A 24,521-nucleotide genomic window follows, 5' to 3' on the forward strand; every position below is an offset into this window, starting at 1 on the left:
TCCCCTACCAACTCAGACACTTCCTGGAGAAGAAACTGGAAACAGAACCTGCATCCTGCCACGAAGAACTGCCCGGCTGCCCAAAGGACTCACCTCTCTGCTTTCGGTGAAGGACTGCTGACTTGCTGTTGCCTTGCTGCCTTGCTGCTCTGTGGCGAAGAAGTGCTCTCTAAGGGTTTGGATAGAGCTTGCCACCTGTTCCCTGAAGTCTCAGGACCAAACAGACTTCATCTCTACAAGAAGGACTCCTCATGTGGCGAAATTCAACACACAGCCTGCCAGAAACGATGCACAGCCTACACCGCGGTGAGAATTTCACTGCACGCCGAATCGGAATAATGCAGCCCAACTTCGCCACAAGAAGATCAAAGCAGCGCCAGCGTAGCAACCGGAAATTTGACGCACAGCCCACTGGCTCGACATACAGCTGAGTCAGAACGACACAGCATGATATCCAGAGACGAATCGATGCAGCGCCTGCTGTGCGGTAGAAAATTTGACACAATGCCCACTGGATCGACACAGCTCCTGAGACTTCATCCTGCCAGCACAGGAAATCCACGCATCGTCCCCTGGGTGTCTGAAAACCCCGCAACCCAAAGAGGATCCACAACCTAGAGCTGGAAATCGACGTACAGCCGTCCCTCTGTGAAAACTAAACGACTCATCGCCGTTTACGCCCGAGAAATTGACGCACACCCCTTTGTTTCCACGCATCTCCTCCTCTGCGGTTCTTTGCAGAGATATTTCAGCGAATCAGGTAGTTTGTGTTTGAAAGAGACTTTGTTTTCTTTTAAAAGACTTAAGAAACTTTAAATCACTTTTACAGTGATATCCCAACATATACTTATTTCATTTTAATCGTTTTGACCTGCATTTATCCAGATAAATATTACATATTTTTCTGAACACTGTGTGGTGTATTTTTGTGGTGCTATATGGGGTTTCTGCCCCAGTTGGTCCTATTACAAATACTGTTGATGCTCTTAATGTTCCACTGACTCTTGATCCTGTTGTCCCTATGTATAAACCTGAAGGCTCAGGAAAAATGACTTATAATTTAGCTGTTCCAAATATAGTTGGTAGGAAAAGTACAGTTCCAGCAAGTCCTGATACTAGAGAATGTGTTCCTTTGCTTCTGTCACCTACAAGTACTCAGGGGCATATTTATACTCCGTTTTCGCCGAATTTGCGTCGTTTTTTTCGACGCAAATTCGACGCAAAACTAACTCCATATTTATACTTTGGCGTTAGACGCGTCTAGCGCCAAAGTTCATGGAGTTAGTGTCATTTTTTGGCGTGAACACCTTCCTTGCGTTAATGAAATGCAAGGTAGGCGTTCCCGTCTTAAAAAATGACTCCGATGGTATTGCGTCGGATTTATACTCCCGGGCAAAAATGACGCCCGGGAGTGGGCGGGACTAAAAAACCCGCATTTGCGCCGGATTTTAGCGCCTGGGTCAGGGCAGGCGTTAAGGGACCTGTGGGCTCAGAATGAGCCCAGAGGTGCCCTCCCAAGCCCCCAGGGACACCCCCTGCCACCCTTGCCCACCCCAGGAGGACACCCAAGGCTGGAGGGACCCATCCCAGGGAAGAAAAGGTAAGTTGTGGTAAGTTTTTTTTTTTTTAAATGTTTGTGGCATAGGGGGGCCTGATTTGTGCCCCCCTACATGCCACTATGCCCAATGACCATGCCCAGGGGACAGAAGTCCCCTGGGCATGGCCATTGGGCAAGGGGGCATGACTCCTGTCTTTGCTAAGACAGGAGTCATGTTAATGGCGTCTGGGCGCCCCAAAAAAATGGCGCAAATCGGGTTAAGACGATTTTTTTGCCTCAGCCTGACTAGCCCCATCTTTGGACGCCCAAACACCATTTTTCCCTATGCCGGCGCTGCCTGGTGTACGTGGTTTTTTTTCACGCACACCAGGCAGCGCCGGTCGACTAACGCCGGCTAACGCCATTCAATAAATACGGCGCCCGCATGGCGCTTCAGAATGGCGTTAGCCGGCGCTAATTTTTTTGGCGCAAAACTGCGTTAGCGCAGTTTTGCGTCAAAAAGTATAAATATGGCCCTCAGTGTGTCCATAGATACTTACCAGAAAATGCCAACTACTGGAACCACCACATGGGAACCACCTTTAAATCTTTGCAGCAGTACACAGGTAAATGAGAATATGCCTAAAGTCCCTTGGGTGACTCAGACTTGTAGTGCAAAAGAAATAGATGAATGGGTGAAGGTTGTTTGTTGAGGGTATCCCTTCAAGAGAAAGTGTGAATATAGAATTGGTTCAGGGAACAATTCAGCCTCTGCCAAGAGAGAATTTGGTGGATGTGCTGAAACTCAAATTAGAATTGAATGTGATGATTAATGGGAATCCTGGATTGGATCAACTAGATACTTCCCAAGAGAATTAACTTGTGTTCATGTGTAAGGACATTACCAAGCATGCAGGTCAAGTTCATGATAAACTAGCAGAATTAGACCAAAGGTATGAGGTAGATTTGAATAAGACCAAAGCTCTACAGCTGAGTTATCAAGTGTGGCCGAATTAGAAAGACAAATGACATGAAAGGTCCTGGAATGAGAACTCAAATTAGAGAATTAATTCAAAACATTCTGAAATGGAATGAACTAGAAAAGTGGGAAGCTAGATTGGTGCAAAAGAAAAATTTTAAGAAATCCCTAGGAAAACCACCTCCTTTTGTATGAGTGGGACGGGTGCATCAGATTTCCCTTTGAGAGAAGTACCTGGTGCAGATTATATACATGTGCCTTTGAGCAAATGTGATCTTGCATCATTTACTAATGATTTCCCAAAATTGAATGAGAAGCCATTGGAAAAGTATAAACAAGGTGAGAGGCTTATGAAAATATTGCATGTGTTGTGGGTTAATCAGAACACATTGTTTGACATTGTGGTTCTGAGTGATTTGTGGGCAGAGTGCATGGGATCTGTTCAGTGGCCTGAAACTCAACCACCGAGAAATACAGTGATGAAAGGTCCATCGCTATTGGTGATGAAAAAGTATCAACGGTCATGACACATTTGAAGTCAAAAGTACCACCCCAAAATATAGATTGGGTTAAGATTAACAGGATGACACTGGAACCAAAATAATCAAATTATGTTTATTATGAGAGACCTTTTGCAGGCATTTAGTAGAATGGACATGCTTGAAACTAAAGGTATGGGACTTTTTGTGTTGAGGTTTGTGTTCAGGTTTGAGACAGGATTGAGACCTGAGATTACTATGATGATTCAGCAACATTTAGGGCCTGATTACAAATTTGGTGGAGGGGGTTAATCCGTCCCAGATGTGCCGTATACCCTGTCCGCCATATTACGAGTCCATTATATCCTATGGAACTCGTAATACAGCAGGTAGGATATCCGTCACATTTGGGACTGATTAACCCCCTCCCCCAAGGTTGTAATCAGGCTCTTAATTTGTTAACACAGTAAGTCAGTTGATGTAATTTTGAGATAAGCCAAATATTGTAGTGATGAGTTTTAGATGAAACAGAAGTAGTTAAAGGAGAAATTAATGGTTGCTCAGAAGAAAGCAGCTCAGAGAATCAGCCAGATTCAGCCATTTGTGGGAAATGTTGGTGCTATACAAGGCGTGTATCAACAAGGATCAAATCCAATGCAGGTTAGAGGTTGAGGAATCCACATTGATCCTAGTAATGGAATGGATGTCAATAGCCTGAAAAAGACAACCCCTTGTCACATCAGCAACAAGTTGTAACATTGCAAGAGGGAATGTCATCTTAATCCAGCTAATCAGCTCCAAAGTTCAGGGTTTGTGCCATCTCAGAACACAGAATGCAGTGAAAAGAATGTACAGAGATAGAGAAATCCCAATTTTGAGACCCATGAGAATTTTGGCTCTGATACGTCAGCCTGACTGTGCCAGAAAGGTGAGGAAGAATGAGTACTTGGCACAGCCTTGGATATAGACCAGAGTGGTTGATTTGTAGATGGGGAAAGGAATGGTCACACTGTGTCATTTTTGGTTGACACTGGTGCTACATGTTCTACTCTAAGGACAGCGGAAGTCCCACAACAATCCCTCTTGGGCAAAATAGTCCAAGTTGCAGGAGTAGAAAAAACAGATGAGAACTCAAGAAGCTGTACCAATACCAGTGAAAATAGGGTCCTTTGAAGAAAAGCAAACATTTGTGGTGTGTGATTCCAACCTGGTAAATCTTCTAGAAAGGACTGAGCTGCATTATCTATTTCTGCCAACAGGCATAGAGACTGCCTCATGATGAGGATGTTGCTGACAAATGATGGGTCTGACTGTACTTTGTTTATTCTGCTGACTGTTGATGATTTCCTCCCAGATTTGAAAGACACAGGGATTATTTACAAGCCCCGTGATGCAGGGCAGCGCAGTGTAGCAGGTTACCTTGCTGCGCTGCCCTGTGACCACAAGGAAAGGGCAGAAATGCTCCATGTCTATAAGATATGGGACTATTCTGTCCTCTTCCCCTGAACTGGTGCACAATGGGCTGCCTAATGTTGTTGAAGGCACCCATACACCGGGGTGGAAGGATGCCTGTGTCACAGACAGGATTGTTTTTGTGAAGAAAGGGATACCTTCCTTCACAAAAACAATCCATGGAGGCTTCTTCCTCGCACATGGAAAGGAAAAAATGAGGATAAATAAAGATAATTTCTCATCATTGTGCCTCTCCTGGGGAGGTGTAAGATTTTGACAGATTCCCAGGATTACAAGGATTACAGATTCTTCTAAATCTGGGACTGCGTCAAAATCAATGGGTGTTGACTGGAAAAACCCACTGCAATGCCGATGGAATGCCTCTCTGATGCAGTGTAAGGCAACGCAGGGACTTGCGCTGCGTTGCCTTACACCATATCTACAAAGCCATAAAAAGCTTTGCAAAGTGAATTTGTGTGGCCTTGTAGATAGGGGCCTGCAGTATGTGCCGCTAGTGCATCACCAAAAGTGACGCACTGGTGGTGCACAGAGCTTGTAAATAAGCCCCACAGTTAAATTTAAAGTGTGAGATTTTTCAGGAAAGGATATCATAATGATTAGAGGTGTCAAGGCAAATGCTGGGAATCCAAGGACTCCACAAAATAATTTGATACATGAGGAAATTGCAGGGATAACTCCCATAACTGAGTTTATGATTCAACAGGAAATTTTGAAAGGAATACTGGGCAGTCCTTACAATTCTCCTATTATGGGCTTGGAGAGGCCAAATGGGAAGTATACAATTGTACAGGACCTTTGAATGGTGAACATTGTTGTTCCTTGTTTGTCCCATTTTACCGAATCCAGCTGTGATATTGTTTCAGATTCCATGTGAGGCTGAGTGGTTCACTGTCATTGATTTGTGTCAAGCCTTTTTCTCAATAGTGTTCCATGAGGACAGCCAATTTCTCTTCGCATTTCCGTTTGGAGATCATGTTTTGTCATGGTGCAGAGTCCCACAAGGGTATACTGAGAGCCCTTCTATTTTCAACCGGATTCTTAAGAAAAATCTGGACTCCCTAGTCATGCCTTGTGATTCAGTTCTGACACAGTATATCAATGAACTATTGGTAGCCTCAAACACTCAAGAAGCTTGCAAAAAAGATACTTTTGTACTATTGAACCACCTTGCTGAGAATGGACATAAAGGCCCTCATTACAACCCTGGCGGTCAGTGATAAAGCGGTGGTAATACCGCCAACAGGCCAGCGGTAACAAAAATGGAATCATGACCACCGCAGAAACCACTCAGATAGACAGCCACTATAAAACACCAGCCGCCAGGGCGGAATCAACAAGCACCACGGCGGTAACCACCAACAGCCAGGTGGAAGACAATGTACTGCCCACTCTATTTTGACTGGCCTATCCGCCACCTTTTCTGGGGCGGTACCAACGACATCAAAAGCCTGGCGGAAACAGAAATCAGAAGTCAAATGGAGCCCGAGTTGCAAAGTTTTCCCATGCTCGTCTACCTTCTGGTACATTATGAACACCAACCCTGGCGAAGACGACCACGGTGAGTACTTCCACCTAGCGCACAAGGGATGGGGAGGAAAAAGAGAGTGACACACACACGCAACACACACATCCCCACCCCAACACCATACATACAACCAGAAGCAGCAACATAACATATCTATCCCGTACCCCTCAGGAATAATGCAAGGACAAAACAATTTGAAGAAAGTGAGTGTAATGCGATAAAATACTATGAATAAGTGCAGCAAAATCCAAACGTGTATACATATTTACAAATGTAGGGACACTGCCCAGTCCTAAATGTCCGTGGGCCACAGGGCCACAACACAAAGGCCAAGGCCGCAACTCACTCCTGCAATAAAATGGAGAGAACATTGCAGGGGCATCAGGTCGAAAATACACAGGCACCTCAGGGGGATGGGGAATGGGGGCACCTCAGCCGGAAGATGGTACTGTCCTGGGGAGTGCAAGGCCACAGTCTTTCAAGTGGATGGTTTGCCCACTGCTTGGTCCTGGGGAGTGCAAGGCCACAGTCTCTCAAGTGTGTGGTTTGACCACTGCTTGGTCCTGGGGAGTGCAAGGCCACAGTCACTCTAGTGAGTATTGTGCCACTGCCTTCCTCATAGTGTTGGCCATGTCTGCCAGCACCCCTGCAATGGTGATGTTTATGTCCTTCAAGTCCTCCCTGATCACCAGGTACTGTCCCTCCTGCAGCCACTGGTTCTCCTTCATTTTGTCCAGTATCTGGCCCATCATCTCCTGGGAATGGTGGTATGCTCCCAGGATCTTGGCGAGTGCCTCCTGGAGAGTTGGTTCCCTGGGCCTGTCCTCCCCCTGTCGCACAGCAGTCCTCCCAGCTTCCCTGTTGTCCTGTGCCTCTGTCCCTTGAACCATATGCCCACTGCCACTGACCCCAGGTCCCTGATCATCCTGTGTTTGAGGGGTGGCCTGGGGTCCCTGTAGTGGTGGACACACTGCTGATTGACGTGGCCTGGGGACAGAGGTATGGGCCCACTGGATGGGTACTGTGCTGGTGTTTCCTGAGGGAGGAGGCTCTGTGGTGGTATGGGATTGTGCCTGGGTAACCGACTGTCCGGAGATCCCTGATGGGCCAGGTTGGTCATCCAGACCCATGTGTCCAGAGCTGCTGTCATCAATGTGGGCCTCTTCTGGGGGGGACTGAATGTTGCTGGCACCTCCTATCTGGCGACGTTGGGTGGGGGACCTGTGGGGATGTAAATGCAGTGTTATTGATTCTGCGTGTGACATCTTGTGCATGGGTGTGTTGCCCTCTGAGGTCATTTTTGCCCTGCCAGCTTTGCCTTCTGTGAGTTGTTATTTGGTGGGCTATCTGTTTCCCTCTAGTGTGCATGCAGTGGTGAAAGGTGTCCATGCAGGTCTCTGATGGGTGTCCATGCATTGGTGTGACATGCAGGGCTTGTATTGGGATGTGTGAGTTGTGATGGTGGGGTGTATGGTAGGTGGTGGAGTGATGGGAGTGAGGGTAAGAGTAGGGGTATATGATGACATGCAGGTAGGGGGCTGACAATAATAGAGATTTGACTTACCAGAGTTGAGTCCTCCTCCTGCTCCTGCCAGGACCTCAGGATGCATGATTGCCAAGACTTGCTCCTCCCATGTTTTTAGTTGTGGGGGAGGAGGTGGGGGTCCTCAACCAGTCCTCTATACCGCTAGTTGGTGTCTTGCTGCTGTAGAATGCACCTTCCCCTGTAGATCGTTCCACCTCTTCCTGATGTCACCCATTTTTCTGGGGTGCTGTCCCACGGCGTTGACCCTGTCCACGATTCTCCGCCACAACTTTATCTTCCTTGCAATGGATGTCTGCTGCACCTGTGATCCAAATAGCTGTGGCTCTAACTGGACGATTTCCTCCACCATGACCCTTAGCTCCTCCTCTGAGAACCTGGGGTGTCATTGTGGTGTCATGGGTTTAGTGTGAAGGGTGTGGGTGAGGGTGTGTAGGGTGATGTGTTGTGGTGTGTGATGTTAGGTGTGTGGATGGTGTATATGTGATAGTGGTGTTTGGCTGTGGTGTTGTCTGTGGTCTTGCTATCTCTCTTGTGGCACTTGTTTGTATTCGTAAAGGGTTGTGGGGAAGGTGTGTGTGAGTTTTATAGTGGTGCGGGCGTGTGGGTGTGGTGTGTGTATGGGTGTCAGGTGTGTGTAGTTTAAATTGTCAAATGTGGTGTATTTTTGTATGTGTGTGTGTATTTTGAGCGTATCGGTATGTAGCGCCAATGGTTTACCAACATTGAATGTCCGCCATGGTAATTTGTGGGTCATAATGTTGTGGGCGTAGTTCTGTTGGCGTAACTGTGTGGGTCTTGCTACCGCCAGTTTATCACCGACATTTGGGCTGGTGGACTTGTGTGTGTGGCTGTACATTGACGGATTGCTATGTGTGTGTCATAATATGGGTAGCGGCGATCCACCGCGGCGGTGGTATATTGGCGGCAGTCAGTATGGCGGTAAGCGCTACTTACTGCTAATGTCATAACGAGGACCACGCAGTGAGAAGTCAGGATGTTTCTCAAAATGGTGGGGTACTGTTGCCAGTGGATACCCAACTTTTTCCTAGTGGCCAAGCCTTTAGATAGGCTAAAACTCAAGGATGTGTCTGACCTGCTACCCTGGGATAACAATTGTCTGATTGCCTTCCTAGAGGTGAGAGAAAGTCTCTGACCTGCCCCAGCACTGGGAAAACCAGATTACAGCAAGTCATTTGTACTTTTACACAGTGAGATGGAGGATTTCTCACTGCTCATGCAATCACAAGGAAATGCCTAAAGTCCTTTGGTCTATTTCTCTGATACAGCTTCTGTGCTGCCCAGCTGTCTTGAAGCCATAGCAGCAATCACGTTCGACGTGTGAGAAAATTGTTATAGGTCACCCATTAACTGTGTATGTTCCCCATTCAGTGGAATTGTTGTTGACAAGGACTAGAACCCATCACCTAACAAGTAGCCCCCTTATGGAATTTGAGCAAATTATACTTATAGCAGAAAATGTGGCTTAGTGCTGCAGTGGTCTAAATCCTTCTACAGTGCTACCTGTACCTGAACATGAAAAATTATGATGAATGTAAGGTTGAGCATGATTGCCACAGTATTACTGAACTATGCACCAAGCTGAGACCAGACTTATGAGATGAACCACTACCTGAATCTGATTTTGGGGTTTATGTTGAGGACTCATGTTTGCAAGGGAGTGGAGAAAGTCTGAGAGCAGTTTATGCTGTTTGCACTATTTCAGGAATTGTTGAATCTTCCTGGCTTCCAGGAGTATTCTCTTCTCAAGTGGCTGAATGTGTTACCTCTTACTAGGGCATGCTGTGTTTCAGACCAGCTGAAAATGACAATATTTACCAATAGTCAGTACAGCTTTGGTCTCGCTCATGACTTCCGACAACTATGGTCCCAGAGCACGTATATGACATCTTCTGGATCACCAATATGGAATGGTGAACAAGTGCCAAACCTCCTTGATACATTGCAGTTACGTGAACAAGTTGCAGTAGTCAAGTGCCCTGCCCATCCTACTGGGGTAGATTATGTGACCTTAGAAAATAATTACATTGATGAGGTTGCACAATACTGTGCTCATGATATCTGTAAATTTAATGAAGAGTACACCAATGAGGGAATAGATGAAACAAACTGTAACCTTTTGTTGACTACAACAGAAACTTGGGAAGAGCTAAAGAGACTACAAGAGGGAGTGTCATAGGAAGAACAGCAAAGTTGGGTCAGACCAAGAGAAGTGATGACATTTGGGTTTCAATGGATGGAAGGCCAGTGTTGCCGAATAGTTTGTTACCTCCAATGGATAGGGATTCTTGCAGTCCAGCTCATGTTGGTAGGGGCACCATGGGGAGGTTGTTTAGACAAACATGGTTTAATCCCAAGTTCAGACTGATGACAGCAGCATTGTGTCACAAATGCATTGTGTGTCAACAGAATAATGTTGGAAAGAGGACTTCCATTACATTGAGTCATAGAGGGAGATCAGGAGGGCCCTTTAACAGGACGAAGTTGGATTTTATAAAAATGTCCATGTGTAATGGGTTGAGATATGTCTTGGTAATTGGCACCATCTTCTCACGTTAGATCAAGGCATGCCTGGTGCATTCTGTGTTTCATCAGGTTGGAGGAGCTACAGCCTCTTTGCACCAGGAGAAATGCCATGACCTTAGTCCCAGCGACGGGGTCTTGGTGAAGAAGCACTTAAGGAAGACATACTTGGAACCCCGTTGGCAAGGGCTGTACCAAATTATCTAGATCACAATGACTGCTATGAATTGTGGAGGTCTCCCCAACTGGATTCTTCCTTCCCATACTTGCCGAAATGAATGTCCCCTCAATAAAAAAGAGCCTGTCCCAAAAGTGCTGATGGTGATACAGAGATGAAAAGAGCAGGTTAGCCAAGCTGTCAGGGGTTAAACAGAGCCTGAAACAGCACTTAATCAGTCTGACGGGGTCTGGAGCAAGCCACAGTTGAAGCTTAATCTGAAGCAACTGAATCCTTTCCTGTGGTGGTCAACAAATAAAATTTAGAATCAGACCCTGATGAAGGACCTAATGCTGGAAGAAAGCCAGTTGAAGGTCGAGACCAATGGCCCAGAAGGCAAAAAAGAGAGGAATTGAGTTTTCCTACAGACCATGTGCCACGGAAAGTCACTGAAGATACTGAGAAATCTGATCTAAGTGAAAGTGAGTATGAGGGTGTGGCACAGAAAAGATCAAAGAGAATGAGGTTTTGTTGCAAATGAAAGAGAGAGAACATTTTGGTAATTTTAGTATAACACTGCAGATCCAACTGAACATCCCTGAACTGAAAATTGTATTTAAATTCTATTTCGAAGTTTCAGTGCTGTTGGATAGACTGAGATATTTCATTTTGGATGTGATTATTAGAGATGTTTAATTGTGTACATATTAGAGACTGTTCAAAATCCTTGAAGAAAATACTTAGGCACTAGTAGAAGAACAAAAGAGGATGATCCTATTAGAAGAACACAGAGTAGGGTTAAGGAAGTCTCATGAAGATTTGTATAAACTTTGATAATCATCATTCAGACTTTTCTAGATTGCAAAGGTGGAACTGATGGAGAAATACTCTGTTGCTGCTGCATTTCACCCTTAATATAACTGGCTTTAGAGAAATGATGAAAGCAAATATGAAAATTAGACGTATGTATATAATAGGAGCAGCATTGCTTGCTTTCCTTTTAGTATTAGTAGTGCTGTTAATAGGAACATTTTCCTCTACACCTTCTGAAGAAAAATAATTACCTCCTAGTGTTTCCCTGCAAACATTAAGCCCTAGAGATAGTAAAAGGCTTTACACGTGGATTACTCAAGAGGAGATCACTCTGTAAAATGTATATTTTAGGTTACTTTATTAATATTTCAATACAATGAATGCAAGGGATTGCAATATGTGTACGCAATCACCTACTTCAGTGCCACAACGCATTACATGCTTTCACATTTCATTGACTTATGGAAGTTCTTGAGTTTTATATCAAGTTTAATTTAAAATGAGAGAGGTTTCCAGTATTATCTTTTGGACTATGATTTAGTACTTCCAGAAGTTCCTTTGTTTAAACACATGAACAAGAATCCTTAGTTTAAGGGTGCAGAAATAGCAAGACAATAATTTGTATCACTAAAGCCTTTAGACACTGACATGTCCAAAGACGGAAATAGACAAAATCCCCGAATTTGGTAGAAAATAGAAGAAGGGAATTAGATTCCAGATCCAAGACAGACAAAGATCTAAAGGCACAACACAGGTGGAATAAAGAGGAGATTGAGAATCAAGTGAAGGAAAATTTACCAGCTTTAACTTTAGATTGGCAACACAAAAAAAGTTGTGCATATATATAGATCAGTGCTACATAGACCCATTGGTCATAAGGAAGAGTGATTACGAATATGTCAGAGGAAAGGGTGAGTTCTTTCTGGATGGAACTGATCCTGTGATTCCTGGAGTGTACTTAATTTGTAGACAGTATGCTCATTTCAAGCTGCCTTTAGGATGGCATGGTATGTGTTTTCTTGGAATATCATTATCAACGATCTACCATGTGGATCGTTTTGATAATCCTGTGTGGAAAATGAATCCCAGAACTTGAAGAGGTGTCATTGCTGCAAAACTAATAGGAGACTTATTTGGAGCATAGAATCCATTTGCGGGTGTGATTCTGATCGACCTGAAGATTAGAAAGTTGTCTACAATAGCGAACAAGTTGCCTATTAGTGCAGCACATTCCTTATTGATTGTGAACACATAGATGGTAGCGATTAGATATTTGGTTTTGGAGAATAGACTTTTGTTAGACCTGTTGCATGCTAAAGAGGGCAAAGTTTGTGAGATGCTGAAAGTTCAAGAATGTTTTACTTATATCCCAGACAAGAGTATGGACTTGCAAAAGTATATTAGTAGCATTTCTTGGTTGACGAAAGTTTTGAAAGAGTTGGAAGCGACAGGTGCACGAAGCAATTGAAAATGGGTTTTCTTCTACAGGTAGACGGTTGAGAAACTTAGGAATTGGAGTTGTAGGCTTTATTTTGAAGCTGTGGTTCGTTATTGCTGTATGTGCAATAGTTCTTATAAAGTTTTTCAGAGAATGAAGTTTGAAAAAGAAGTGAGTGGATCTTGAGTTGGAAGATAGTGAGTGTAAATACTATGATGATATTAAATGTCTGTATGAGTCTGGGCAAAAGCTGATGAAAACAACAATGTTGTAGAGAGTCTCATTTGAGGGAGGAGTAAGTTTATGATGACTTCATACATCCCTGGGGGGATGAGAGAGCATAACTTAGCTTCACCTTTATGCATTTCAGAAATCAGGAGAAATCATAATCAACTATGCATATAATGTATTTTCAAATGTATTCATGTAAATGTGGTGCACTAAAAAAAACATGTAATTGAACTGCACTTATAAGCAGAAATGACAAAAAGTTGTATGTGTGTTCTGTAATAACATTTATGGATTGAAGAAATACACAATGCATGCAATATTACTCAAATGTATTGGTACTATGATATCTTAGTTGAATGCTATAATTTCCTAGCAATTCTTCATTTTATTTTGTTTATAAGAAATGCATGTATAATCATGTATTTGAATGTGCATTGAGTTATCTGTTAAGTTGGCTGGAGTTTAGGCCTGAAATGCTTTTCTGTGTTTAAACTTCAACATGGAGTTTGCTCTTGTTGCATATTTCTTTATTTGCAGGTGCATCTGTACAAGTCTCCAGTTAATAAAGAGCTTGTTGTTAGTCTTAGATGAAGGGAGTGTTAACAAGAAGCCATGAAGAAGAACTCCCTTCCAGATTTCTGGACATGAGACGAATCCAAGGTCATTGAGATGCTGGGTCGGAGAGATAAAAGGCTAATGAGAGTTGCACATTTCAAAATGTCCATTGAAAGTGGAAACGTACTGCTGATGTTGTCAGCAATTGAACGTTCTGCAGAGATTGAAGTGCTGTTTAGTTAGGTTAAAAAGCAAATTCTTTTTACCCTTTGACTAGAGTGCACCCTCAGAGATTTAGGCCCATATTTATACTCAGTTTGCGCTGAATTAGTGTCATTTTTTTAACGCTAATTCAGCGCAAACCTAACTCCATATTTAACGTTGTTTTCTGGACGGGAAAACCTACCTTGCGTCAATGAGATGCAAGGCAGGCATTCCAGTCCAGAAAAGGACATTAAGGCCCATATTTATACTTTTTGACGCACAACTGCGCCAACGCAGTTGTGCGTCAAAAATGTTACCGCCGGCTAACGCCATTCCAACACACCATGCGGGCGCCTTATTTATGGAATGACATTAGCCGGCGCTGCGGACTGGTGTGCGTAAAAAAAAATGACTCACACCAGGCAGCGCCGGCGTATGGGAAAATGGGGGTTGTGCGTCAAAAAATGGGGCAAGTCAGGTCTGAGGCAAAGTTCATGCCTCAAACCGGATTTGCACCATTTTTTTTTACGCCCAACCTCCATTGACATGACTCCTGTCGTAGCAAAGACAGGAGTCATGCCCCCTTGCCCAATGGCCATGCCCAGGGGACTTATGTCCCCTGGGCATGGTCATTGGGCATAGTGGCATGTAGGGGGGCCCAAATCTGGCCCCCCTATGACACTTAAAAAAAACGGAAAAAAATACTTACCCCAACTTACCTCAACTTCCCTGGGATGGGTCCCTCCATCCTTGGGTGTCCTCCTGGGGTGGGCAAGGGTGGCAGGGGGTGTCCCTGGGGGCAGGGGAGGGCACCTCTGGGCTCCTTCCGAGCCCACAGGTCCCTTAACGCCTGCCCTGACCCAGGCGTTAAAAAACGGCGCCCATCAGGCTGTGCGCTGTTTTTTAAGGCCCACCCCCTCCTGTGCGTCAAAATGACGTCAGAGTATAAATATGGGACACAGGCCTTAAAGTCATTTTTTGGAAGGGAGCGTGTGGTACATAAGCCACATAAACAAAGATACTTTTTTAACGAAGTGTAGTTTATTCGACCTACACAAGCGGTGCGGTGCCCGCAGCTTCTCCTTTTCTCTCAACCGTCTTTTTTCCGCGTTCGCGAGCGCGTTCGGGACTCGAGTAACGCTCGAGCTCCCTTCACGCGCCCACACTAATATTACACATCCCCTTTCGTCATCAGAATTTTTTTTTTTTTAACAAGAATACAACAATAATAACCATATATTCAAAAAATCATAAACTGTTCAGATTAAACAAGAACATAAAAAGAATTAACCAATAGCTCGACAAAAGCTAAGAGAAATACATTTCAAGCAAGATTACAATTTTTTTTTTTTTAAATAAAACATACAAATTAACTGTAACTCAAGAGAGGAATGCATTTCAGGCAATATAAAAAAAATCAAAAGTTTTTCAATTCAATTTCCCGCCATCTCTCACATAGTCATTCAGATAAGCAGGAGGTCTTCTCACTCTACCACTTCCCTTCTTAAATTCTGTCTTATTTTCTTCATTCTCCACACTAGTTTGTCCCTTCAAAACCTCCATGCTATTGTCATCCTCATGCGAAGTGTCAGCATCCGGTGAATCCGCTCTCTCACCACCTCCCCCAGATAGCATAAACCCACTGCAACCTCCATCTCCATTAGTAACGATTATATTTCCTGCACTTCCACCACCTCTCTCATATAAGGCCACCCTCCTTTTGTTCCATATAGTGCCATTTGCCAAAACAACACTGAAATTTCCTACGTGTTTAACCTCAAAAGGACCGCGAAACTTTGTCCAACCTGCACCCACTCGTCCATCCTTGACTTTCACCCAATCACCAACTTGTATACTAGAGTAACCTCCTGTCAGTGACGTCTCCCTTTGATTCCCTGGTTTGATTCGATCACCCTCCAACCAACCAGGCACTAACTTTGATCTGGCCTTACGCCCTCTCATGAACTCAAATGGTGTTCTACTCTTATCTCTCAGCTGCGTGGTGCGATGAGCCCATATCGCCTCTTGCATAACAGAACTAACACTTTGGTTTCCTTGCACAGCCAACTGAATTGTACCCTTGACCATACGATTCATGCGTTCCACAATACCATTGGCTTGTGGATTGTAGAGTGCAGGACGTTTATGGGTTATACCATGGGTCAACAGAAACTCTTTCATCTCCAGGGAGATCAACTGTGTACCATTGTCAGTAATGAGTGTATGGGGACACCCTACTCTTTGAAAAAAAACCTTTAATACTGAGATAGTACTTCTTGTCGACACTTCCCTCATAAACTCAACCTCCAACCATTTAGAAAACACGTCCACTAGGACTAAAGCAAATTTGTTTTTGTGGCCCAAACCAGGCAATGGCCCAACAAAATCCATACAAATAGTGTGCCATGCTTCCCCTGGATCCTCAATATGTCCCATCCAACTTCTTTTCCCCAGCTTTAACCTTTTTTCACTTTCCTTACACTGAACACACTCTTCCACCCATTGAGCAGTTTGCAAATCGACCCCTGGCCACCAAAAGTTTTCCTTAACTCTTCTTTGAGTCAGTGTTTGTCCTAAATGCCCTTCATGTGCCAAATGTATGATTTTTCTCCGTAACTTTTCCGGAGGTACAAATCTATCACCCCTCATTATTACACCTCCATCCCCCAACGACAACTCATCTAGAACCTTGATGTAGGGCCTTACAGATACTGCCACAGCACTGTCTCTTCTTCCTCCCTCAACAATCATTTTACTCACGCACTGCATTACCGAGTCATCCCTCAATCCTTGCAACCACTCCTCTTTAGAGAAAGCTGCCATACCATGTTGTAACAATTCCTCCATCAATGCCACCGCTCCTTCTTCACCCTTCAAGAATTGTGCCTCCCCATCAACCAACTTCCAATCCACAGCCATGAGTGAGAGAGCATCAGCTTGTATGTTCCTCCAACCCTGAATGTATTCCATGTTGTATACATACTCCTGCAAGCGAGCTGCAGTGAACTTGAGACAGAACTGCACCTACACCAGACACACTAGCATTTACAGTCAGTATAGTGGGAGAAGAAATTCAAAGGGTACTAAAATCTTTGCAGTACACACCTCTTGCTTAATGTTGTCAAAACATTCTTGCTGCACTTTTGACCACACAAAATTACAACCTTTGCGCAATAATATTCTCAACCCCTCCGTTTTGTCAGCGAAATCCTGAACAAATTTGGAGTAGTATTCAATAAGACCCATAAAGGACCTCAACTCATCTTTGTTCTTTGGTGACGGAGAGAGTTTGATTGCCTCCAACAAATCTTTCTTTGGTTTAACTCCTTCACCCGAAATGGTGTGTCCCAAATATTCAATCTCTTTGGTCATGAAAACACACTTCTCCTTTCTTAACGTTAAACCCACCTCCAAAAGTTTCTTTAATACCTTCCTCAGAATTTGGTTATGTTCCTCAACAGTTGACGCAAAAATCAAAATGGCATCCTGAAAAAATAAGACATTAGTGAAACCCTCAAAAACATTTGTCATCATACGCTGAAAAACACTTGCAGCTGAAGATAATCCAAAGGGCATTCTAACAAAACGGAAAGTACCATCCATGGTGATAAATGCTGTAACATCACGTGAATTGTGGTGTAGTCGTATCTGATGATAGGCGCTTTTGAGGTCTAATTTTGAAAAAAAAACTCCTCCATTAAGCAACATAATGAGTTCATTGATGTTCGGTAGAGGGAAGTTGTCTGTCACTATGTTTTGATTGACACTGCGAAGGTCCACACAAAATCTCAATTGCCCATTAGATTTCCTCGTAATGACCACTGGCGAAGTCCATTCTGGAGATTCAACCGGTTCAATGACTCCCTCCTTCAACATATCTTTCAACATCTTGCTCACCTCTTCCCTAACAACAATAGGTACTTTCCTCACTTTGTGTTTCACGGCAACGGTACCTTGTTTCATACGAATCTTATGAACATAACCCTTTAATTCTCCCAACTCCTCTCGAAACACCTCCCCCACTTCCTCCAGAATCGCATTGACATCTCCATCATCCACTACCAAGATTTGTTCCTTACCTCTGGGATTCACAATTATATTCAAGTCATATTGGTGCATCCAACCCAAAATTGGTGGCCCAGACTCAGCCACATACACTTTGCTGAAGGTTTCTCTTGATTTGAAGCCTATGGCAGTCGGAAAGAAACCCAAGATCTCAATTTCCTCCCCTTGGTAGCCCCCAGGACATATGTCTTTAGACTTCAATACAATCTGAGGCCAGTTCTTCATGAAGATATCTTTGGGAACTATTGTGTACTTAGATCCAGTATCCACCATCAGCTCAACCCTCACCTTTCCAACAGTGAACCATGCTTTGGGCCTACTTTCTCTCTTACCGCAGTAACCTTTATCAACCTCGCCTAGGCTAAGAATGCGGTCCACCACCTCATCTCTCTCCTCACACACCGCCACTCCTTTTGACTTTGACCACTCAACGCACACACGCGCATAATGACCTTTGCGCCCACACTTTCTACATTCCTTCCCCACTGCAAAACACCCCTTAAAATCACTACTGTGTAAACTACTACCACATCTGTTACACTTCTTCTTATTCGCATACATTTTCTGGGTTTTCAGAACATCTTGTGTTTTCTTCTCTACCAAAGCCACACTGTTGCTTTTGTTTCCCACATCTCCCACAACCTCCTGGAAGACTTGTTGCTCCCTACCCCCATTGCCATATCTTCCCATCTCCTTCATGCAAAGTTCAGACTCTTCCACAACTTTTGCCATGTCAACAGCATCTTTTAAAGAAGGATTTTTAGCAGCCCACAGCCTTTCTTGAATCTTTCTGCTCTTACATTGAACCATTAATTGGTCCCTAATCATCTCGTCGCACATCTCCCCAAATTGACATTTAACTGACAACTCCCTTAATCTGGATACAAATTCTTCAATAGACTCCCCCACTCTCTGTGGTTGTGTATAAAACTTGTACCTTGCCAAAACCAAATTGGTTTCTTTAGCAAACCTGTTGCTCAATCTTAATCTAGCCTCCCTAAACTCATCTGGAATACGTGCCCCATTGTCTGTAGCCACTGGCATAAATTTGAACAACCTTTGCGCCTCTGATCCAAGACAGTTCAATAAAATCGCTTTTTTACGTGCAGGAGAAAACTCTTCACTGTCCAATGCCAACAAATAGTTGTCAAACATGTCTATCCAGTCCTCCTACTGGATCGCTGGCGTACCTTGATGTGTAAGAAAACAAGGTGGTGCAGTAATTGAGAAGTACTCCATTGCTCACCAAAAAAAAAAAAATGAGCCCAGACGAGATCTTTGCAATGCTGTAAAGTGTTTTACGCTTATCCACGTTGATGACTCCAACAATCCAGAATATCTATTACTGCTCACCACTAAAATCAAGTCACATAACAAAAAAATACACGGAAATTCTCACCGCCAACAGTAAGAGTTTTAGAGATAACTTCTTCCTTAATTTTAAGGAAATCAGCAGGAAACACTTCCAATTTCTAGGGTGGCTTCCCCCTAAATTTCTTGCTGGTAACTGGTGACTTTTCCTTTAAAATCACCAGCAGCAACTCGTAGTTCCAGGAGTGACTTCACCTTTAAAACACTCCCCTTTAAGAAATTCACAGCAGCTCTTAACAAAACGCCACGCCTCTTTCTCCTGAAAGAGGGCGTTGTTCCTGGAAGACCTTCGTCGGACATCAGCCTGCCTGAAAAACGCCGCTCGGTAGGTCGATATCTTCGTTATCCTCGTCGCCAAAAGAATGTGGTAAATAAGCCACATAAACAAAGATACTTTTTTAACGAAGTGTAGTTTATTCGACCTACACAAGCGGTGCGGTGCCCGCAGCTTCTCCTTTTCTCTCAACCGTCTTTTTTCTGCGTTCGCGAGCGCGTTCGGGACTCGAGTAACGCTTGAGCTCCCTTCACGCGCCCGCACTAATATTACAGAACGCCTACCTTGCATATAATTAATGCACGGCTGGTTCCCCCTTCCCAAAAATTACGCACATGGTGGAATTTTGACGCCCGCGGGGTCGGACGTCAAAGTATAAATATGGGGCAGGGTTTGCGCCGATTGTGCGTCAAAATTTTTGGCGCACATTCGGCGCAAACAGAGTATAAATATGCCCCTAAGCCTTTTGTGCCATATTTATCCCTGTGCTAAAATCCAGAACAGGGAATGGGGGCCTTAAATAATGGCGCTAAGCTTGCTTAGCACCATTATTTAACTTCAGGGTATGGGCAGGCATAAGGGGACCTGTAGGCATGTTTCCTATGGTCAGAGACCATGGAAATTGCCCACAGGTGCACTTCCCTGGTCCCAGGGATAACCCCACCAACCCCCATCCACACCAGGACAACACCTAAGGATGGGAGACCCATCCCAGGTAAGTCCCGGTAAGTATTTCTTTCTCCAACACTGCTCGGGGGCACTGACTTGGGTCCTCTGCACGGCGCTGGCCCCAATGGCCATGCCCAGGTGACATTCATCCCCTGGACATGGCTATTTGGATGGTGGGCATGGCTCCTGTCTTTACTAAGACAGGAGCCATGTCTGTGGGGGGTGTGCACCAGAAAATGGCCCTACCCTGCATAGAGGCAATTTTTCTGCCTCTGAACAGTATAGCGTCATAATTCGGCGCACAAGCCCCGGTTTCCCTTACGCTTCCCCAGACCTGTTAGCATCTTTTACAAGGACGTTGACAGGGCATTAGCAGCGAATGGCGCTAGCCGGTGCTATACTTTTTCAGGCAAAACTGTGCTTACGCAGTTTTGCCTGAAAAAGTATAAATCTGCCCTTAGAGCGGTACAGACAACTCTTATGTTCTTTGGCTGATGTGGCTTTATGCTACACACATCTCTTTTCTGCAGAACTTCTACTTAGGTTTTTCTGTGATGCTAACTGTTAGAAATGGGGTGTCGTTTGGCTAGGGTATGCACCTAGGTTTTGCAGAACCCACCCACTCTACTCAGGGCAAGGGAGTTACACGTCCAAGATAACCCCTGCTCACCCCCTTTTGTAGCTTGGCACAAGCAGTCAAACCTATACCAGAGGCAATGTGCGAAGTATTTGCACAACACACAAAACATATGTGATGCGCTATTACCACCACAAAGGAAACATAACACCAAATTATTTAAAAATAAACTGTATTGTACACAACGTAATTATTAGACCAAACACAACATGTCAGTAATATCCTGAAACTCAAGCAGTTGTCAGAATGTTACACAATAGTTGCTCTGCAGAACGAGCAGTAGTCACACATAACACACAAGTTACCTATTATGCTGCAACGTAAGCAGTAGTCAGGAATCAAATAAATGCACTTATCAAAGAAATATCATAAATGCCCAAATCAGGAACATTCTAAAACCTAGGGCAAGTCATGAAAACAGCATTGAATGCCCATAGAAGGAACATTAGCAAACATGTATGGCACATCATCAGAAGAGACCGAAAAACGTAATAATCTATCATGTCCATATCAGGATCATTCAGAAATCATATGTCCCCAAAAGGAGTACCTGTTTACTGATGTGAAGGCACCTCTAGTGTCACCAAGAGAACAAAGGAGGTTCCCGGCGTTCCAGTGTGCAAATCGGGCCATCGCAATAATTTGGGAGGAGGAGGGTGACACACACCCGCCTCCTGTTTTTATAACAGGCCCCTCTGGGGCTTGGGATCTCTGGGGATAACCCGGGCCGCAACTGACCCTCCAGAGGGAGACTAAAGCCAGCACAACAATATGGGGCCCAAATTGGGAGGGGCCTCACCCGATCCTCATGGGGGCCCGACCGGGGAGACCTTGAGGTGCAGGAGGCCTACGGCGAGGCTTCTGCCCCTCCTGCGGTCTCAAAAAACTATAAGGGCTCTCGTGGGGCAGGGGGAGCCTCTGATGAGGCTTTCTTCTCCCACCTGTCCTCACAGCAGCAAAAGGGGCCCAGTGGGATGGAGATCCTCTGATGAGGCTTTCTTCCCCACCCGGCTTCCAGTGCAGGGAACAAGGCCCGCCCGGGCCGCAGCAGTGATCGGCACCCAAATGGGGGCCTGCTTGTGCCCCGGAGGTGCCTCCTTCACCCCACTTCACCCCGGGCCTCACCAGCCTCTGGTTGCCTTTTGTTCATGCCCCGGTCGCACGCTAGACAGCACACTCATGACACGCTCCTCATTCCGTAAAGCCCGGATCGCGGTGGTGATTTTTAATAGCAGCAGAGCGCTTTCAGAGCATGAGGCGAACCAGCAGAAAAGTGCTCCTAGGACACTTTGAGAAAATTACACTCTCAAAGCACTGGGGACATCAGTGAAGAGCTCTCCAGGCACTGCATCCTTCAACAGGAAGCGCTCCTCAGGCACTACAAATAAAAAGGTTTCAGAGGTCAGGGGCCACAGCACCTGGCCTCTGGGGGACACAAACAAAAAGGAGCACAGGGCGGCAGGTCCCAGCAGCAGGGCAGCATAAGGGGGATGCAGGCAGCTGGCAGGTCCTCCAAGTGTCCAAGCAGGGCACAGGTCAGCACAACAGAAGCAGTCCATGGCACTTCCTGGTGAGTCCCTCCAACAGCATTCTGTGTCCAGTTCCATTATGTCACCAAATTGTGGGGAAAATTCCCCTGTACTTATACTCAGTTTTTGCAGTAGGTTACAAAGAAGGGCAGAGGAGGTTCCAAACAGTTACAGCTGGTTCTGGGAGTGCCCCCTCTCTCCTCCAGCACAGGCTCCAAACATCAGTTGGGGGTAAATGACCATTTGGTGTGAGGCCAGCACACAGTCTTTACAAATGCATGTGTGCCCACCCTCCTCCTTCTCTGAGCCCAGGAAGACGATTCAGTATGCAGATGTACCTCTGTGTTACCCCCACCCTCCCTGTGTACAGGCTGTCTGAAAAGTATGCACAAAGCCCAACTGTCACTCTGCCCAGACGTGGATTGGAGTCAAGCGGCAAAACAACAGAGTCATAAGCACAGAGAAATGCTCACTTTCTAGAAGTGGCATTTCTTTAATAGTAATAGAAAATCCACCCACACCAGTAAGCAGCATTTCCCATTAACATAACAACCATACCAAACATGCCTATACTACCCCTCATAAATCAGACAATACACCCTAAACATAAAGCAGGGCATTTCAAATACAATCCTATGAGAAGGCAGCACTCACAGCAGTGAGAAACCAAATAGGCAGTTTTATCACTGCCAGGACAGGCCATCCTATTAGGCACATGTCCTGCCTTCCACATACATAGCACCCTGCCCATAGGGCTAGCTAGGGCCTACCTTAGGGATGACTTACATGTAGTAAAAGGGGAGTTGTGGGCCTGGCAAGTAAATTTAGATGCCAGGTCCCTGTAGCAGAAATCTGCGCATGGAGGCCCTGCACTAAAAGGCCTCAGACAGGTTTGAAAGGCTACTTCAGTGGATGGCGCAAGCAGCACTACAGGCCCACTAGTAGCATTTAATTTACAAGCCCTAGTCATAGAGATACCACTGTACAAGGGACTTACAGGTAAATCAATATGCCAATTAGGTACATGCCAATCATACCGACTTTAGAAGGGAGAGCACCTGCACTTTAGCACTGATCAGCAGTGATAAAGTGCTCAGAGTCCTAGAGCAAACAACGAGAGATCAGAAAAAATAGGAGGAAGGAGATAAAAAGTCAGGGGATGAACCTGCCAAAAGGGCCAGGTCCAACAATGACAGTTTTGAATAATTTCTTAATTTTCATTAATTTGGAAGTTTCTTAAGTTTCCCTAGCTTATTAGAATCGTTAGTTCACTTAGATCCAATGGTGAGACAGGAAAATCAAAGTTTGGATTAAGAACATCAGGTGTTGTTTATGATCTTTTGTATTGCAGCAACAGAAATTTTGGTATTCCTTATGCTTGTGCAATTTAATTTGATTAAAAGCTATAACCCACCTTTGGTGAGTCTGTGCTTATATAGTATGTTTTTGAGACTCATTTACATAAGTCTGGCTTTGAATGTGTACTAAACCTTTTGAATTTTAATTCCGCTTCTGAAATTCAATGTGTGGCCAAATGGGTTACACTGTAAATTGATGGAATTGTAATAATGTGTTTCTCCTTACCCCTTGGAACATCTAGTAGGATTCATCAGACCTAGAAAATTAGTGAATGGGTCAGACTCTTGAACAGTTTTCATGGAATTATTACTAATATACATTTTTACGGCAATACCTCGTTTTTTGATAGATGCCAGATTTCACATTTAAAAATGAAATAAAGTTCATGTTTAATTTTTTTCTGTAAATTTCATTTCTCTCTTAGGGCTTAAAAAATTGAAAAGGCCACAGTGCCATCAACCATTTTCATATGTCAAGAATGTCCAACGTAGTCCCAGAAGGAGTATCCTTGCGATAACCTTCTGTTATTAACATAAAACACATTTTCTTACAATGTATCTAAATTGAGCTACTGTACAGTGGTAATACTTATTCTCTACTTCCAGAATTAGAGGATTACCCCTACCGACATTGGTCCACTCTGGTGTAACTCGTGCTCTAGTAGATGCACTTGTAGATGCACTTACGTGTAGAGTGAGCTGAGTTAACAATTGCATTTTTTTTTCTGCAGGAAACAAACTAAAAAGATCCAGGAGCAGATGAAGGAGACCCGAGTTGGGAAAAGTTATTGCTTGCATGCCTCGAATGTGCTAGCAAAAGCTGATGTGATGGCACAAAGCAGGGTCCAACTGCAAAAGGTGAGTTTGTATGCCCTGAAAATCACCTTTGCTAAAACACAGAAAGAATGAGTGTATCTGTCAAACCAGTTTACTTTATATTCATATTCTGATTATTAAAAGACATATTAGTCTTTAGTGTTGGAGGACATTACTCAAATAATTATAACGTTTGTGAAGATTAAATACAAAGGGACAGATTTATCAAACTTTTACGCAACACAACAGAGCAAGACAGCTTGCTGCACTACACATAAGGGAGAGGGCAGCAATGTACCATATTCAATTTATGGCACATTCCTG

At 44.3% G+C, this 24,521-nt stretch overlaps 1 protein-coding gene across 2 annotated transcripts in view; it reads left to right on the forward strand.

Moving 5' to 3' along the window:
* NRG3 (neuregulin 3) overlaps positions 1 to 24,521 on the forward strand; it is a 1,859,719-nt gene that overhangs the window by 1,669,696 nt on the left and 165,502 nt on the right. For both annotated transcript variants that reach the window (XM_069240652.1, XM_069240653.1), the window contains one exon: positions 24,113 to 24,239. In XM_069240652.1, the coding sequence (XP_069096753.1) occupies positions 24,113 to 24,239 (127 nt within the window). The remainder of the gene's footprint in view (positions 1 to 24,112; positions 24,240 to 24,521) is intronic.

This window comes from Pleurodeles waltl, chromosome 6 (genome assembly GCF_031143425.1).
Source record: "Pleurodeles waltl isolate 20211129_DDA chromosome 6, aPleWal1.hap1.20221129, whole genome shotgun sequence".
Classification (NCBI taxonomy): domain Eukaryota; kingdom Metazoa; phylum Chordata; class Amphibia; order Caudata; family Salamandridae; genus Pleurodeles; species Pleurodeles waltl.